Genomic DNA, 18,828 nt, shown 5'->3' with positions numbered 1-18,828 from the left:
CAAAACATCTTTGAATTAGGAAGCTTTATTAAAATTAACTTGAATTCATTGCATTCACTTACACAGCCTAGTAGAACAAACAATTTTTAGTAGCCCTGAGAACATCTACAGCTGTACTGTTTCTTGAAAGCTCCATGTCCATGTGTTACGTGTAGGTATATACTGGCACATGAAGGTGTGGATACTGTTTTCTGTGGTCTCCAAAATCTGGAGTCGCTAGTTACAGAAAACTAGTGGGCTCAATCCGTACTGTATTTTGCAATTATTTGCTTCAGGCGGAAGCAGGTTGTTCCCTTTTGTGAAAGCTGAAGTCAAGTGAAGAAATGCTGGGGAAGTGCCTGCACTGTGGTCTCACAGTTCTGGTCTGCATCAGCTTCTCCTTTTTTTTTTCCAGTTACTTGAATACTTCATTTAAGAAATATGTGAAGTATGCTGGAAATCAGTCTTGGCAGCCTACAAAGGGTGTTCTGGCTGTGGCAGCTGGGGCAGTGGCTCCTGAATCTCTTGAGTGAGTAACTCAGGTGGGGGCGGCAATTGTTCCTCTGCTTCTGAGTGAAATTCCTGGTACTTGCTGGGGTCTGAACTGTGACCCTCAGTTGGTTCCCTGAGCCAGTCTGGTTCCCTGAGCCAGTCAGGCGGAGGTGGCAAATCTGGGCATTCGGATAAGGCCGCTGCGGGAGGATAGGAGTTGCGTGCACAGCTTGCTGCTTCTGAGGTGGGCGCTGGAGATGCATCCTTGTTGGAAACTGAAACGGTGGCTGCAGAGCAGTCTTCGGCCGGTGGAGACAACTGGCGGTTTTCATTGATGGTAGTGGGTTGGGGTGGTTTCTCTGATGCAGTGGGATGGTCATGGAAGTTTGTGTCTTGTTTCAATTTCCAAGGCAACATAAATAAAACTGATGAACGTTTGGTACCCTGGTCAGAGTCCATAAAGACATCTGGTGTGTCTCCATCTGCAAATGGAGACCGACCTGCCCAATTTGAATCAACTACAACTGGCCTCTTGCAGCATTTCCACAGAAGAATGATAATAATAGCCATTATCATACTAATCAAAATGATGCCAATTATCAGTGCTGCTATCCAGCTTCCATCACTAGGTTCTGCATGTGCTTTGGGGAACCGAGGTGATGTTGTAACTGTCAGTGCTTTTCCAGATTTGTGTAAACTGGGTCCATTTGCTTGCAGTTGATACAGAGGAGCTTTGTCTTCTGCTGGACTCCTGATACTGGTGTATGCATTTTGTTTATTCATGGAAGTGTTTTGAGATGTTGCTGTAGAAAGTGATTTCCAGATTCCTCCATAGACGAGAACCAGTATTACTTGGTTGTTGGCCATTTTCCTCCAGCCTCTTTAAATATGTCCTCTCCTGCAGCAGGAATGAAATAGAACATATTAACTTGAGAGCTGTGTTTGTTGTGTTGTTACACTTTACTTACACCAGACAATTTTATGTTAATACTGTAGTAGTGAAAATAATATTAGACCCAATTTTTAAAAATTCATGCCTGTTTCCATTTGCATAATCAGCAGGTTTGTTGCTAAATTTACAAATAAAAAGCAGATTTTCATCATCATTGATCACACTAATTAAGTGACTTTTTTAAAGAGAATGTCTCTATTATTATTATTATTATCTTTTTTCACCTTATCAGAAAAAGGCACCAGCAGAGAGGTTCTAACAGTGTTTCAGAATAACAACATGTATCAATCACAGAAATGGTTACGGACCTGGAGCAAAATATGAAACACTCGCAGAAGTATTGACAAACAGCATAGTCATGAGTAAAGGAAAGTGTCTTGTTTTGTTGCACGTAAACCAAGACCTAAGTAAAAGGCTCTTTACAGTTCTCTTAAACTTGTATTTCCTGTTCTTGCCTCTCTTCAGCAGTTAAAGGTAGAGCATAACATTTTTTTAAAAAGCTTCAAAATACTGATGCTGTAATGGAATGGCATTCTAATGTTACACTTTTTATAAATATCCTGCATGTGGAACACTTTTTGTAATGGAAGAGATTAAGGTTTTGGCATGGAACAGATTTCTTGTTGTTCTCATTTTAATATGCATAAATCTTTGTGGATTTACAAACAAGCAAAATTAAATTTCAGATGAAACAGTGTAAACACATATGAGTAGTAAATGAGTGCTTCTTGACAACATTATGATCTAAATAAGGTTTATAATAGGTAGAAATGATTCTATTTAATTTTTATTCTGCCTCCCTCTTTGCAAAATATAGTCAAATAATACATACATGTGGAGTTCATGATTGTTCATAGTAACAAGATCAAACAACATGTGTTTGAAACCCTAATACTTCTAAGATACAGACATTCTATAAGAACTTTGCATATGCCCTGAAGTTAGGACGTATGCAGTGCTGTACATAGTGCAGTTCCATTTCAAACCGAACAATACAAGTAGTAAGCCTTTCCATCTTGGAGTTGATTCTTACCTGCACATTTATCTTCGATCAAGCACGCATTGCCTTTTTCATTTGAAGCCTTAGGAAGACGGACTGTGTGCTGAAGTGAAGCAGCTTAAAATGGCTCATTTCATGTTGAAGTAGGTTTCTGCAGCTAAAGAGGAAGTGTACCAATACTTGCTGCAGGAAATGTCAAGAGTGAGGAGATTACTAAGAGCCTTATCTCAAGAGTTTGCATGCTTTATGAGCAAACTTTTCAGCTCTGTTTTTATAAAACTCAGATATTTACATGTTTGTGGCTTTTGTCTGGTATGTGTGTATTATGTAGAAATTCATAAATACTTGTTTGCCTATCTTTGAAAATAGTTGTAGTTATCTCTCTGTGAGTCAAAAATTATGCAAGTTTGAACGGGATTTGAATCTTACTGGTTTAATTTCAGTTGTGAGTTTGGTGCACTGTCATGATTACTACAGGAAAAGCAACCTTCGGTTCATTACGGGGAGTCATAAAGAGCTATCTGATCCCAGGATGCTGCCTTGCTTACACATCTTCATTTGTGTAGTTGCATTAAATAATAGGCAGATAACTACAGATTTCACCCTTCTCCAGCCCCCAACTCTCTATGTTAATTTTCTGTCTGGACAGCTTTTTTACCTGCTGCCACTGTTCAGGGCTGTGCTCTCTGAGCAGCTGTTTTCCCACTGTCTGCCTTTGTCCATACCATTTAGTGTAACACAGACTTATTTCCTTTTGTTTCCGTGAGCATTTTTGCCTAGAAAGGCTGCCTGGCAAAAGAAAAAACCCAACACAACAAAACCCACATCAAAATAGGTTGTCACAGCATTTTGCAAGCGTATCCTGACAGTGCCAAGTAGCCACTGCCAGACCTTCTGCAGCTTCTTCATCTCCTCCTGCTTTTCTTTTTGTGCCTCTCTTCTGATTGCACTAGTTCTTTTTCAGACTCTCCCTGCTCCTGCATCAAACACAAATGCTGGTCTCATACTCACACTGTAACTTGGTTTCTTGCGTGGATTCCTTCATCTCATCCCCATTCTCTTCAACCCCCATCGTCTCCACCTATCTTTTGCCACGGTTCCCATCTCATTGACAGTTCTTTTTTCTTCCTGTTTTTCCTTCCTTCACTGATATGGTCATGATTCTTTCCTTTTTTGCCTGCTTTTTTCATGACACTGCTGGTTTACCCCTTTAATCTGCTGCCTGCCTGCTAACAATTTGCCGTGCCCTGTATGCAGAGTGGCTAGCTCTTACAGATTCATTCTCCTGTTTTAGTTCTGTTACCTTTCTAGCTGTGAGCAGGTTTACACCAGGTTAGATTCTCATGTTTGCTATTTCAGATTCTTTTTTTAGTACTTGCACAACCTCTGGTGTTGCCTCCCATGCTTGTGGTCATTTTTGGGAAGGAGAAGGTAACTGCAGTGAAGCATCCCCCAACCCTACCCTTCAGCTCTCTGTCACCCGTGTGAGATGTTCTCGGTTCATCTCTGCTAAGTACTAGGTTGTCATCGCTGATCTGTCACAGTTTGCCCTTATTCTTCTCTTGGTCTTTCTCTTCATGTTTTACAAATGCCTGACATAATCCATTCCACTTGTGTGTTGTGTTGCACCTCCTCCCTTTGAGCTCTAAGGTCTAAATATGTGGTTTATGGCAGATTGATTGGAATTTGCCCTGTTGTTGGTTGGGGTTTATTTTCCATCTCCAGTGATCTTATATTCTAATGACTCCCAGTTCTGGAGTAAGCTTGCAAACTCCTTCCAACTTTGTTTTCCGTACTGCACAAACTACCTTTGACATGGGCAGTTGCATTTCTTTGAGATCTTGCGCTCTCTTGGCTTCCATGATGCTGTTGTCTTGCTTCTCTGTTGCTTTTTTACTTGCCTTTCAGCTAAGCGTATGGGTGATGAAATGGAATGCAAATGGGAATTCAGTCTTATGTCCTGATTCTTTCAAATTCATACAACCATCACTTGCATCAAAAACATTTATTACAGATGCAGAGGGTGTTTAGAGCTTTGACATTATGCAGGTGTAGCACTCGTAACCATAGTGCAACAGATTTTCTTTAACCGGAGAAGTAGCCTGTGAAAAGCTCATGCTTCCTTAAAATAAGAAAGCTCTGTTGTAGTGAGACCGGACACAGACATCACCCCAGAAACATGAGAAAATCAGGTCTTTCTGAGAAACTAAAAGTTGTGGTAGTTTTGAAGAAGTTTTTGGCATGTTCTAATTGGTTATATTAAGACAAAGTGGAGTGTGTTCCCGTGCTGCAAGAAATCACAGCTAGTCATCAGAGGGAGCTTTGACTTTCAGCAAATGTTACAGGAATATAATATTCCAAAATGCCGTGTGTAATATATCTTTGGCAATATTTTGACTTAGAAAAATAATACCACATAAGTCAAGTTATTTAAAAACTGATGTTGCTAGTTTATTTGACATAAATTTGAAACTGTTTTCGTACTCTGACATGTAATACAAACTTCATATATTCATATGCGAAATAAAAACACAATAAATACGATACATATCTCAATCTCGTTCAAAAGCAATTAAGCTGGCTTAAGAAGTTCTAGATGGAAAAACCTGAAAGAGCATTTAGAGAGGGACTAGTTCCTGATTCAGCAATTGCATCAAAGTTGATACTGAAATAAGTTTTTGTTAAAAAAGCAACTTCGTTATACCTGTGTAGCACCTTACGGAATGATATTTATTAGACTAACAGTCCTTTCCTTTTTGTTCTTTGTTCTCCCCCACTAACGACCTTTCAGTATGGGCAGACTTCTGTAATTTCATTTTATCCCATTCAGCTCCTGTCACCATGATTTCTGGTCAAAGGAGTAAAACCAGTCTTGACACTGTATGCAGAAAGCTATTCAACACAATCTTACTCCCTTCTTGATCTACAAGTTGCTACAGCATTCCCACTATCATAAAAGAAAACCCCCTAAGGTCTGAATTTAGTTTTTCTGTGTCAAAATTCATGTTGTTACTTGAAAGCTAAGTTTTAGCCTTATATTAATGATGTAAAAAGTAAAAATATGAGTTTTGACCTGAGTATGAATTAAATCTCAACTACAAAATTGGTTAAGATGGGTTTGTGTGACTTCGATAGTCTTTTTTCCTGTTCATTATGTATTTCTTTAGTGAGGTGCTCTGTAGTTTCATCTTTGGTTTTCCTCTGGATCACAGCATCTCTCCCTGATATTAGGTCCTGCATTATCAAGTCAGTTCCAGTTGTCTCCTTCGGCATTCTTTGCCACGTCCCTGCTGCAGTTGGCCAGAAGCTGTTAGTCGCCAGAATATCGCCATTGCTCCTGGGCCTACGCTTCCCTTGCTGAGTTTTTTTGAGATACGACATTTTGTTTGCTATTATGACTGTTGACAGAAATAAGAAGGTGCAGATAAGCACAAGTACTGCTATTATAATGAAGCAAATCAGTATGAGAGACTTATTGTAGTCACATGTTTCTTTTGTCATTGTACTCTTGGGTTTGCTGGTATTCCTAGGTCCTCCGGTGGCAGGAACTGCCGCTGTGCTTCTGGCAGAGGAAGATGCTGAATTTAGGGCTGTTGTGGAGGATAAGGATCGCAGGGTGCTTGTCTGCATTTCAGAGGTAGTCATTTTGCTGCTGAAATTCTGGCTCAGAGGAGAATTTGTGTTGGCTTTTTTGATGTTATGGCTTCCACTTAGGTTTTGGCTGACAGGACTCTGGGTTTCATTTATAGCCCAAGGATAATGGGTATGGTTTGCACTTGCGTGCAAACACAGAGAAAAGATTATCACCACAGGGAAGGTGAAGTGTGGATTATTATGTCTCTTTGTCTTCATCTTCCTATTTTGTCACCTGCAAAACCACAAATTGTGGTATTAGTTTAGCAAATGCTGATTCTTAGAGGTTTGAATTGGACTTCTCGGGGAGCAGTAGGCAGCAGCCTTTCTGATGGAAAAGCATATGTAACTTGACCTCATTTTTAGTGGATGTAGGACGAGTTCAAGTACTTGGTATTCTGAAAGAGTAAATTGCCTTGCACTTCTGACAGTTTGAGGTTTACAGAAAATACATGAAGATTTAAAAAGAACATGAAGCAAAGAGAAAGGAAGGTGTTTCCTACTAACTACTCAGTGATGTGGAGACAAATTCTATGGTAGTTCCTCCTCTCTAAAGCTGGCTGCATTACAGCTTTTAAGTTCGTCACTTCTGCTTTTACGTACTTAAAGGAGAAAACCCATGTGAAGTTCACAGATTACTGCTTATTACTTTCCTGTATTCCCCTGAATGTCGGGAAAGTAGCTATGCTTGTAAAGATGGCCAAATGAAAAACTTCAGTATAAAATGCTCCTGTAAGTGACAGCACTAACTTTAACTGTTGGTATTTCTTAGCACAGTTGTCTGGGGTATTTCATAAATGCCTAGAAAAATCTTTTTTCTCTAATTTTTCTGCTTTGTTGTAGAAAAGGCTGTTTATCACAGATGTATGTCTCAAATTTTTCTCACAAACGTGCTATAGATTGGGACATTTTCTTTAAAATGCCTGAGATAATTATGCAAATGATATTACCATTAGAATGTTCTGTTTCACATTTGTTTAGTGCTCACATTTGCATCTATTGAATTTGTCTGGAGGGCAGGAAACTGATCTTTAGGTCAGTCTGATACTAAGATAATAACCTCAAAATAATAGTGACAAATGAAACGAGCAATGACCCACTTCACTGCTGCTGCTTCACCCAGTTTGCACGTGTGAGACACGTTGCGAGTTCAAGGCTTAGCATCCAACCACTGTCTCTTTCACCCGTCTCTGTTAACAGAAAAAAATGTTTCCTCTGAAAATTACAGGCTATGTTTGGTTCAAATATAAATACTAAAGGGAATGACCAAAAGTAACAGTGCTATTTTTAGAAATACATTTGTTCTTGAAGGTCGTACTTTAAAGTTAACAAAGCTTATCTATATGTTTGTGAAATTAGGTAATTTTGAAATATTGCAGACAACATTTACTTTTTTCATACTCAAAAGTTAGCATGCCTGCCAAAGAACTTAATATGCTCACTCCCCAAAATCTGAGGGGTGAACTTGCCTTACCTTGCAAAATCCCAGTGGCAGTACTTCAAATTGCTTAAGTCCTGCAGGAGAATGGAAGAACTGGTGTGCCTGGGGTGTAAATGGGCAGCGAGCTGGGGCGGGGGGTCCTTCCTGACATGACAATGGGCAGCAGAAGAGATATGTATCTTTTACTTTACCATTCACCCATAACATAAAATTAAAAGCATCCTTTCTGGGATGAATCCTTTTTAAGGTTGAACTAGAAACCATCTTAGTAATTGACTACAGCTCAAGTAGAATTTTTATCTTTGTATGGTAGAGGTTGCCTGGATGATGCCTTGTAGCATACTTTAAAAAGGAAAAAAAGCAAAAACAGCAAAGCTTTTTTTTTTTTTTTTTTAAAAAAAAAAACCAAACACCAAAACAACGTTCCTCATAAAATTTCTGCATGACATGCAGAACTGATACATCTGCCGATCAGATAGACTCCAACGTTTAATGTCACTATCTGGGAGTTGCAAGTCTCCTTCTGCCTGCTCCCTCCAAAAGTACAATAAATCCAGTGTCAATTGGAGTGTTCCAAACCAGCTGTGCTTTTCTTAAAAATAAACAAACTGATGTTGTAAAGGCTTTGCTTAAAATCATGAGAGGAAAGGAACTGTTTATTTCTTTTTAGTTCAACCCTTTGTGCCTGGGTAGTGACAGGGTCTTCTGTCAGTAGGCAGTGAGAGCTGCAGTACCTGGGAGAACAGAGCTAAGCAATGACTGCCACTGTTAGTTCTTTGGAGTCCAGTGGTGAATAACCTTTAACGTTACTAAATACAGTTATGTGGGTTTCAGCTGGAGATAATACTTGTACAGATTGTTACTATTTTTTAGTTACTTGAACTTCTTTAAAAATACTTTCTGCATATAACTTTCTACACAAAGAAACTTTGAAGCGGAGCTTTAAAATTGGAGAAGGAAAATGTGTACTTACCTTGTCAAGATGTAGTCAAAACAAAATTGGTGTTTCAGATATTTAGTCCTTTAACAATAAAATTTCTTTGTGTATGTATTTGCTCTTAGGATGCGAACGACCATTAACGTAGAGCAAGCAGATTCAGACAGTGCTGGTATTTTTTAAGCAAATCTGTAACTGAAATTACATGTCGTTTACTCTAAGTGGAGGACTAAAACCACAGAGATGACACACTTCCTTTTTGTAACAACTATACCATGACAGGCTGTGGGGGGAAAACACCAACTTGCCCAGATTAGCTCTCAGAACAACAGGAAGTAACACGGAGGGAGAAGCATCTTGGGCAGACAAATGTTCTGTGTTCATGAAATGCATCGCCTCAGTTACCCTGCACACAGGTGGTGTACCTAAGATGCTATCAAGAGCAGTGTCCCAGTACACTTAAAACTACATATGTTCTAACAGTATTTATTAGCTCTTTCCGTAGCCTGTTGGTTTGCCTTGAAAGACTCGAGTTACTGCTAGCTTGAAACAGTGATAACTGTTTAAAAGTACCTTAGATAGATGTTCACAGCTACTGTTGAGTTTGATTTTTAATTAATTCTTCCTAGTAGAATTGTGTCTGCTGTGCTGACTCTGGAGGCTTGGTTTAGGCAGATGCACTGTCCAGTTTCATAAAATCCAGAGAAACATTAAATGAGAGCAAAAGGCTCCTAATATTGATGTGATGCGAATGTCTTTCTGGAAAGAGTCATTTTGTAGACAAATTCTCTGTACTGCTCAGAGGACTGACCGTTCTTAGAAACGCTCCACCAAGCATTAGTGTGCTGCAGTATATAGCAAATGAAATAAGTTTGAGACCCTTTGAAAAACTCGGTATGTGGATGCTTAAGTAGTCTTTGTTAGACTTCTGAAATAAATGTGGTTTTCCACATATAAAAATATATACAATTTTAATCTCTAAGGATGTCAAAAGGTTAGATTGAGGGACTTACACTTCTGTTTTTAAAGAAACTTTGAGCTCTTTTAATGTAATCCAGTTTTGATCCAATGGATGCACTGTTGCCCTCCAGCGTGGATTTCATTTTTTCTTTTAGTTGGATAAAACTCCTGTCTATTGGAGGTTACTTGGCTGTGGTAGGTTGTGTGGCACTTTGAGGTTGAGTCACATCCCAAGTCAGGCTTCATCATACTGGGCACTACACTTGGTTGGGGTGTGAGCCGTGACAGAAGAGTCGCAGATGCCTTCAGGTTGTAGCTGCCAGTCCAGGGTCATTGCTTTGGACCAATGGCATTTTTAGAACTGTGAGAAAGATCAGTCTGGTTTGGTGTAGTAGTAGAACGTGTAAAACACCACTCAGATGTTTGTAATGTGGACCCAACCCAATGCAAACCCAACCATGTTTGTCTGTCTTTTCTTACAGATTCAAGACTGGTCAGATCAATGGAGATTTATTGATCTACCATGTGCTCCTAACTCTGAAGCCATACTATGCAAAGCCATATGAAATTGTAGTGGACCTCACGCATGCTGGCCCCAGCAATCGCTTTAAAACAGACTTTCTTTCTAAATGGTTTGTAGTTTTTCCAGGCTTTGCTTATGAAAATGTCTCAGCGGTTTTTATTTATAACTGTAACTCTTGGGTCAGAGAATATACCAAATACCATGAAAGGCTTCTGACGGGCTTGAAAGGAAGCAAAAGGCTGATTTTCATAGACTCTCCAGGGAAGCTGGCAGAGCACATTGAACATGACCAGCAGAAGCTTCCAGCAGCTACCTTAGCTTTGGAGGAGGACTTGAAAGTATTTCACAATGCTCTCAAACTGGCTCATAAAGACACCAAAGTTTCTATTAAAGTAAGTCATTTTAATGCTGTTCCTAGTGTATTGTTATATCTTTTTAATTAGGATTTGTGTATGTTTTTACTGTCTCTTAATTCTCCTCTCCTGTCCTGAGGAGAAATCATAACTTTAGGAAGTATGAAAGTTCGTATGCTTGTCTTTATAAAAACAGAAGTGTCAGAGTCTTCTCTCTTTGCATTGTTAACAATAGGTGCTGAACCATTTTTCTGTTCCCTTTCTAAGGTTGGGTCGACAGCTGTGCAGGTGACGTCAGCAGAACGAACAAGAGTCCTGGGACAAACAGTGTTTTTAAATGATATATACTATGCCTCTGAAATTGAGGAGATATGTCTTGTTGATGAGAACCAGTTTACCTTAACCATTGCCAACCAAGGCACACCACTCACCTTCATGCATCAGGAGTGTGAAGCCATTGTTCGGTCCATCATTCATATACGGACACGGTGGGAGCTGTCGCAGCCAGACTCCATCCCACAGCACACTAAAATCCGTCCTAAGGATGTCCCTGGAACACTGCTGAACATAGCGCTGCTCAACCTGGGAAGCTCAGACCCCAGTTTGCGGTACAGATCTTATAAATTAATATCAACTATGATCGAAAATGTAAATTCTCTCCAAGATTTTCTTACTGTTAGCAAATCTCGCTTGAACAAAACAATTTTTCTTATTATTATATATATATAAAATATATATATATTAACAGCTCTATCAAATGTACTTCTTAATATGAAGATTGGGTTTTCTATAGGCGAAGTAATGCATATGTATTGTCACAGTAACTGAAGGCATGTAGGAAGTGTAATTTCTCTTTGTAAGGAGAGATGCTTCTGCCTTGCGGTGTATGTTTGTTAAATACATTTGATTTTCTTCGTGTTGAACTTCTTGTTTAGTAGTGCAGGAGCTGTGCTCTTAGGGCAGGCCCTTGAATCTTCTCAGGAAGGACTGTTCAGACTGGGTGCTGGCCCAGTGGCAGGCTCTCTCCCAGCAGCTCAGGTGCCCGTGGAAATATTTAGAATTTCCTGGAACTGAAAGCCGTTCTGAGAAGTCCAGTACAAAGTCCTTTGAGCACACTCTTTAAGCTCATCAGAAACTGGTTAAAGCAAGTGGAGGAGTAATTTCTTTCATTTCTCCAAGGAAAATGTTTTTGTCTCTGAATCTTAAATGGTGCAGGGAAAAAGTTCAGGATTTAAATGTAATCTCTTATATCGCAGTATTGATTCGATTTTTAAAATGTCAGTACTAATACTGTGGTGCCTTGGTGTAATGCGTATATTTTAAAATGTACAAGAAAACTACTACAAGTCACGTTGCTTGCTTCGTTACAGGTCTGCTGCCTATAATCTTCTATGTGCCTTAACCTGTACCTTTAATTTAAAGATTGAGGGCCAGTTACTGGAAACTTCAGGTCTGTGTATTCCTGCCAACAACACGCTATTTATTGTATCTATTAGTAAGACTCTTGCAGCTAACGAACCACACCTTACCTTAGAGTTCTTGGAAGAGTGTATTTCTGGATTTAGCAAATCTAGTAAGTAACACTAGTATTCCTTAATGCATACCATGAATTTGAAAAGATTTAGGTTGGTAGCTGTCTAGCTTAGTCAATTAAGCCTCCTCATGTTACTGAGTCACAGTAAGTTTAAATTGCAAATGCTTCTTAGAGCTGTTTTCAAGATTATCCATTTATATCTGTTTCTTAATGATCAGGTTGTGTAATGCTCTGAAGCCAGGCGGTTTCACAAACTGGAAAGGCATCTGTTGGAACATAAACATTACTTTTCACATTTGAATGTGCCCTTTCCTTTCTCAGGAAGTAGATTTGGAAAAAAAAAACCCTGCCTTTTAAACTTTGAAATTAATGTTAAAACAAGTTTTACTAGATATCTCATTTGTTTAGAGGATTAAGTTCATTCAGAGAGCTCATAATACAAATTATTTGTTTAATATAGCTGTTGATAGTTTTGTGCAGTGAGTACTTTGTATAGATCCCTATAAGGCTGTTACTAACTCACCAGGAGTAGAGAATATTGCGGAACAAACCCCTGAAATTAAGGTTCATGATAGTGGAGGTTCAAACTCGGGAATATACATACCCAGAAGAGTGACAGGTTTCTTCATTCGTATCAAAATTAAATCTTTTATCTCTCAATTGTACATCTTGTTCTGTTGCACCACTTGTTACCCCTTTTTTCCCCAGGCATAATACAGCTCTGACTTTACTGTTGGAAGCTGTTTAGAATACATTCTCAAGATTTAAAAGAAATTCTCCTTAGTCCCCTCTAATAGCAAATGTGCACATCTTTGTCACATCTCTTAATGAGATACTAAAATGTCAACATCTCCTTGCCAGATTCCTACAGATGTTTCTTGGATGTCATGATTAGAGTGTGTTTCTTTCTGAAGCTTGTCTTTTGCCCACTATTATTTGCTCAGCTGTGATGGTAATTATTTTAGATAATGAAACTGGAAAAAAAGTTCTCACAAATAATCATTTACTGAGAATCAGCACTGGTCTCTGTGTTACAAGGTGTGTTTTTATTTCAGGTATTGAACTGAAACATCTTTGTCTGGAGTATATGACCCCCTGGCTGTCCAATCTGGTCCGATTCTGTAAACACAATGATGATGCCAAGCGCCAGCGAGTCACTGCTATTCTTGATAAGCTTATAACAATGACGATAAATGAAAAACAGATGTATCCTTCCATTCAGGCTAAGATATGGGGAAGTCTTGGACAGGTACAAATTCTGCATAATTTATTGCAATTTGTTTATAAGCAGGTTATAGAGTTTTTAACAGCTTAAGTGTTAATGTAGAAAACAAAAATGGATTTTAACGTGGTAAGTGTATTAGCCACATAGAGAGTGGTGTGCAAGTTCTTCTGAAGTTTCCATTCCATAAAACACTTCATAAAATCACTAATGAATTCTGGCTTCTAGTAATGTGTTCCTGGCCCTCACTGAGAATTGAAAATTAGAAGTCTTTGGTATTAGTAGTAATTATTTCATCAAAACCCCTGAATGTAGGGGTACTGAATTGAAAGAACCAAGTACTGCCATTCAGAGAAGTATTGGGCACATGGCATTGAAAGAACTTGGGTTTTTTCTTTTTGACTGTTTGCACTTTTGAAACAGCTGCATTTTGATTACAGTTAATAGCATATTGATCCTCCTGTTGATCGTTAGCTTAATACTTAGCCAAATTCTGTCCTCATGGTCCATGCAAAGTGAAGGGAATGAAAAAAATAAAGCTGACGCAATCTATGCCATTCATGAAGGAGGTGTCTAGACAAACGAGACCAACTTTACTTGCCATGACCAGGCTTGCTCACGAGCTTTGTATCAACTTCCTCATTGTCATGCTATTTTATTTTTTTTTAACTGTCATCTAAACTGATTTAGCCCAGCATCACAAAGCTACTCTTGGAGAATGTGGGAGAGTTGTCAGATGGATGCACAAGTGCCTTTTCTTGCTTGGTGCAATTGGCCAAAATAATCCCCAAACCACCCAATGTATTTTTAAAGCTTAAATCACATTGAGAGCAATGTGACTGTTATGTCTAGTGTGAAAGTCTGTTAACAGGTAAATACAAAGAACACAAAATTAAAAGATTAAATGCTCTACAGCGGTCAGTGGAAATTTTACCATTGACTTAGTTGACCCAGAATTGCAACCGATTTTCGTAATATGAGAGCTGAATTTGAACCATTACTGAACCAACATTAATCTTAGCCTGTTACATTTAGAGTTCTCTGTGTACCTGGACAGGTTTGGTTCTCACCTGCCTATATTAAATGTCTTTTTTTGTTTTGGTTTTGGTTTTTTTATTTTTACGTGAGAAGAAACTTATTTTACTGGTAGCCATATTCTCGCACTGCTAATGCTCTAAGCAAAATCTTTTGACAGATGAGATCTTGCTTATTTTCTTGGAAATAAGTTTTTTCCTCCACTTCAAATCCAGTTTCTTCATATGAAGTTCAGCATTTTATGAGTAAGTTATAACTTAAATTGGAAAATAAAGTATAAATAATACTAACTAAATTATAGTTTCTGCAGAGTTCTGAAGCATTTTGATCTGGAGTAAAATCTGATGGAATTGAGCTTTACACTGTAAAATTTTATTAGGCTTTTTTTCCTTTTTCCAATAAGATAAGGAATCATTAGAACTGATGCTTCAATTTATAGTAGTTATGCATCTTCAACTGAAAAAATGAATGGCTGCTGATTTTAAAGGTGGTTTACTGTGGAAAAATAAGATTATTCTGACTGATAAAACTGAATTTTTTTCTCTAACAGATAACAGATCTCCTTGACGTAGTGCTGGACAGTTTCATCAAAACTAGTGCCACAGGAGGCTTAGGATCCATAAAAGCTGAGGTTATGGCAGACACAGCGGTAGCACTTGCTTCTGGAAACGTAAAACTGGTTTCAAGCAAAGTGAGTTCCCTCTTTGCCTTCATTTCCTTTTATATAATAATTTCAACTTACATAGTAACGTAATACTGAGATGCTTTCTGATAACTCAGTACAGGCAATGATGCAAAAAACGTGATAAAATACGTTCTAAGCAATAGAATAATTCCAATGTCATATTGTACTGGGGTTTACTGAAATTTTGAGCTGTGCTCTTCATTTGAGTAAAACAAAATGGTTGCTGTCTTCTCAGGTGATTGGAAGGATGTGCAAAATAATCGACAAGACTTGTTTGTCTCCAACCCCTACACTGGAGCAGCACCTGATGTGGGATGATATTGCTATTTTAGCACGTTATATGCTGATGCTCTCCTTTAACAATTCTTTGGATGTGGCAGCACATCTCCCCTACCTCTTCCATGTAGTTACCTTATTGGTGGCCACTGGTCCCCTTTCTCTCAGAGCTTCCACTCACGGTCTAGTCATCAACATCATTCATTCTCTTTGCACTTGTTCACAGCTTCACTTTAGCGGTAAGATTTGGTTGGGTTTTTTTAAAAATTTTCAATTAAGCTGCTTGCTCCTTAATTTGTTTAAGAAATATTTGAGTTGTCTTTCTGTCTTTAAACTATTGTGAGAGTTTGAAAATGTTGTAATTCAACTTGTGTACAAATCAGAATGAGGATATGATCTACAACAAATGAGTATGAAATTTTAAAATTACTGGTTTAGAGCAGGTGCATAATGTAAATTGTTTATATAACAGGTTTTAGAAAAAGGAGAAGAAAGTACCTAAGATCCTGTAATGCAGAGAGAGGAGAAAATACGTCTGCTAAAACTGGCTGATACGCATCCTTTGAATGGTTGTGTAACGTGGTAACAAAAATATCAATTACATAAGGGAATTGTGAAACTATACTGTTAAAACAGGTATTTTGCATGCTGCTGTATTTTAGCAGTCCTAAAATAATTGATATTAGCAAATATGTAGCTGTCACTTCTTACCATAGAAGTACAGTATAAAACCAGGCTAAATTTTGTGCAGGAAAAAAAATCAAAGGTTTATATAATCTTGTCTTTTTTTTAAGTATATGAAACTCATTTTATATCTATATATATCGACAGAGTGAATATGTGAATACACACACACATATATATGTATAAAGAAAAGCGCTGCATTGACGCAGTGAGAAAGGCAAGCCTTTTAAAACAATGAATTTGAAGTACACTGCCATGAATTGAAAGTTCAGAATTGTAAAAATACTCAGTGCTAGTAGCAGGGCCGTCATTTTCTTCTGATTTAAGTGGCTTTCTTTGTTGCAGTGCCAGAGCCAAAAGCAGAGTCTGATTGCAGTTTGAACTGGCCGTACTGTTGGTATTGCAGGGACTCTCCAGGTTTCCATTTTCTGAATCAGTGTCAGGACAAGTCTCACAGAACCACATCTTTAAACAAGTTTCTTTCTACCTGTTTTTAGAATACATCTTCTTGGTGACTGGTTTCAGCAGTCTGCAACAGACCACAGTTGTGGCACACTCTGCAAGAAGTAGCAAAGAAAAGTGTTGGAATGTGCCAAGTGATGTATAGGATGATTATCTGTTTTGTATTCAGGGGAGGGTGAGCCTTGGAGTGTTTCAAATATGGCTTGAATTTTAGTGGTTTGACTCTAATACGTAAAAATTTATTCAACAGAGGAGACCAAGCAAGTTTTAAGACTGAGCTTGACCGAGTTCTCTCTGCCAAAATTTTATTTGCTGTTTGGAATCAGCAAAGTGAAATCGGCTGCAGTCATTGCGTTCCGATCCAGCTATCGCGACAGGTCGTTTTCACCTGGTTCCTATGAAAGGGAGACTTTTGCACTGACTTCATTGGAAACTGTTACTGAAGCTTTGTTGGAGATCATGGAGGTATGTGGTTGAAAACAAAAGAAATTATCCATAAGGGAAAATGGCACTGCTTACGCTTTCTACAGGCAAGCAGTGTAGTGAGATGTATCTCCCATGATGTGGTAAATAAATAGTGAAGTAGCTGACTTCTGAGGATTGAACTAACTACATATTCTGAATTTTAAAAAGACTTTTTCTTAATGTTACATGTATTCAAAAAATATAATTCTTTTTAGGCTTGTATGAGGGATATTCCAACATGCAAGTGGCTGGACCAGTGGACTGAACTAGCTCAAAAGTATGTTGTGGATCTCAAAATATAACCCCTGCCTGCCCTGTGTGGTACACCTAACGTTTTGGTTTTTCATTACACAGCCTGTTTGTTGTGTATTTGTTTAATCTAGTGTACTTTGTTTCTTCGCAGGTTTGCATTCCAATATAACCCATCCCTGCAGCCAAGAGCTCTCGTTGTCTTTGGCTGTATAAGTAAGCGTGTGTCTCATGGACAAATAAAACAAATAATCCGAATTCTTAGCAAGGTATATGGGTCTATGTTTTCCTTTGTGACTTATAAGCCAGCTGTATTAGTATTTTTAGCTTTATCTTCCCATCAAATATAGAACTCGGCATAATTTGAGAATAAATACTTTTTTCAATTGTATTCTTGTATAGAACTATACTGATTGGAAATACACTTTTTGTAGCCCAAGCTTTTTATTTTTAATCGCTTTGGTGGTAGTAAGCTTCATCAGTGCTGCAACTTCTACAGCAACAATAGTTTTCAATATTGAGTTTAAAATTTGAGATGCTGAGATTGATCCAGAAGTCAGTATTTAAATAATTTTCTGCTAAGGTATTTAACTGCATGCACGTGATTCACAACTTCCTTTAAAAAAAGGGAAGCTAATAATCTAACATTTTATAAGTAAATACACTAAAAAGCAGGACATGCATATAAGAAAACTTTGAAACAGACTACCTAGCTTGATAGTGATGATCCACATTTTCTGAAGAAGGTTGCATTCCATAGCAAGTAAACAGTGTGCAAAATATGTTTCCTTTTGTTAAGAGTTTTATGGACATCAACTTTAATTGAACAGCATCTGAATTGTAAAAGAGTTACTCTCTTGTTCATGCACCCTGGCCTGCACCCTTACTTTTTTAATGCACCTTGTGTGGTCGCTTTCAGCGATACATGTATCACCTCTGTGTAAATCTCCATTTGTGAAAGTTCTTGAGAATTGATTTAAAATGAGCTCAAGCTTTAAACTAATTGAAAGCAACAATTACTGTTTCGGTCTTTGATCTTCTTTCTGCAAAGCGAAATCTGGTTATGGTTGTATTTTTAATTACTCTTTTGGTTTTTTTTTTTCTACAAAAAGGGACTTGAGAGCTGTTTAAAAGGTCCTGATAATTACAATAGCCAAGTTCTAATCGAAGCTACGGTTATAGCACTCACCAAGCTGCAGCCTCTTCTTAATAAGGTAAAAACTAGATTTTTAGAGTAAACAGAGAACTTTTGTGAATGAAAATTATGATTATGGGTATAATCTAAAAAATATAAGTGCTGTGGTATCCGAAGTTCACACTTCACTGCTATGACTCACGCTTGAAAGTACTACATATGGGAAAATATGTCAGATGTTTCTGTGTGGGGCCTGTGCAAAGGGTTTAAAAATGCTTTAGAACGTACTGTTCTGCTCCATCAAACCGGGCCGCGGCGGTGCAGGCAAAGGTCGCGCACAGGCTGTCTTGGTTCTTCCCAAAAGATTTTCACTCTTGGCTTTCAAATATATGATTGCTAATATATGCTTTTCGGGTCATGGCTTGTAATAGATCTCAGTCTTATCTGATTTGCTATTAATTTAGTCATCTGCATGTTATTTTCAAGCTTATTATTGAGCAGCATACTAGTAGGTGTATGCCAGTAATGAGGAGCCTCATGTATCTACTGTTAGTAAATAAAACTTGTTCCTAGAAGAATCTGCTGCCTAAGGGAGCCAGGATCTGTTGAATGCCAAGTCGCTCCTGCATGCTTTTTTGGTTTGGAGAAGAAATCGCCTGGCCAGTTACATGTGCAGAATTGCAATCCATTTTCAATGTCAGCTCTCAGATTGATAACAAAAGGCACATTTCTGTTTGGTCTGGTGTGAGGCAACGTGTGTCTGCCATTTCTGAGAGCAAGAGAAGAAATACAAGAGAGGGGAATGGCTTGT

The 18,828-nt window shown here is 38.2% G+C and overlaps 2 protein-coding genes across 9 annotated transcripts in view; one reads left to right on the top strand and one right to left on the bottom strand.

The window, feature by feature from the left end:
* NF1 (neurofibromin 1) overlaps window positions 1-18,828 on the top strand; it is a 114,013-nt gene that overhangs the window by 70,987 nt on the left and 24,198 nt on the right. For 3 of the 5 annotated variants that reach the window (XM_080374168.1, XM_080374167.1, XM_080374169.1), the window contains 10 exons: window positions 9,877-10,309; window positions 10,538-10,878; window positions 11,641-11,843; window positions 12,860-13,053; window positions 14,612-14,752; window positions 14,982-15,261; window positions 16,419-16,633; window positions 16,849-16,910; window positions 17,037-17,151; window positions 17,995-18,096. In XM_080374168.1, the coding sequence (XP_080230294.1) occupies window positions 9,877-10,309; window positions 10,538-10,878; window positions 11,641-11,843; window positions 12,860-13,053; window positions 14,612-14,752; window positions 14,982-15,261; window positions 16,419-16,633; window positions 16,849-16,910; window positions 17,037-17,151; window positions 17,995-18,096 (2,086 nt within the window). Of the gene's footprint in view, window positions 1-1,655; window positions 2,451-9,876; window positions 10,310-10,537; window positions 10,879-11,640; window positions 11,844-12,859; window positions 13,054-14,611; window positions 14,753-14,981; window positions 15,262-16,418; window positions 16,634-16,848; window positions 16,911-17,036; window positions 17,152-17,994; window positions 18,097-18,828 lie in introns of those variants that run through there. The other 2 variants (XM_080374170.1, XM_080374171.1) reach the window with 2 other exon arrangements.
* On the bottom strand, window positions 6-8,861 carry EVI2A (ecotropic viral integration site 2A). 4 transcript variants are annotated; one of them, XM_080374242.1, is made up of 4 exons: window positions 8,471-8,817; window positions 7,531-7,641; window positions 2,457-2,606; window positions 6-1,369 (listed from the first exon to the last, which is right to left on the bottom strand). In XM_080374242.1, exon 4 carries the CDS (start codon window positions 1,336-1,338, stop codon window positions 454-456), a length of 885 nt encoding a protein of 294 aa, XP_080230368.1. In that variant the 5' UTR covers window positions 1,339-1,369; window positions 2,457-2,606; window positions 7,531-7,641; window positions 8,471-8,817; the 3' UTR covers window positions 6-453. The 4 variants fall into 4 exon arrangements, 3 of the variants coding, with proteins under 3 accessions (XP_080230368.1, XP_080230369.1, XP_080230370.1); XM_080374243.1 differs by lacking the exon at window positions 2,457-2,606 and having other exon boundaries at window positions 8,471-8,837; XM_080374244.1 differs by lacking the exons at window positions 6-1,369; window positions 2,457-2,606 and adding an exon at window positions 4,845-6,291 and having other exon boundaries at window positions 8,471-8,684.

The sequence above is a fragment of the Falco punctatus genome, assembly GCF_963210335.1.
Source record: "Falco punctatus genome assembly, chromosome: 1".
Lineage (NCBI taxonomy): Eukaryota > Metazoa > Chordata > Aves > Falconiformes > Falconidae > Falco > Falco punctatus.
Note: the sequence above shows the minus strand (reverse complement) of the source record. Positions and strands in the feature narration are given on the sequence as shown.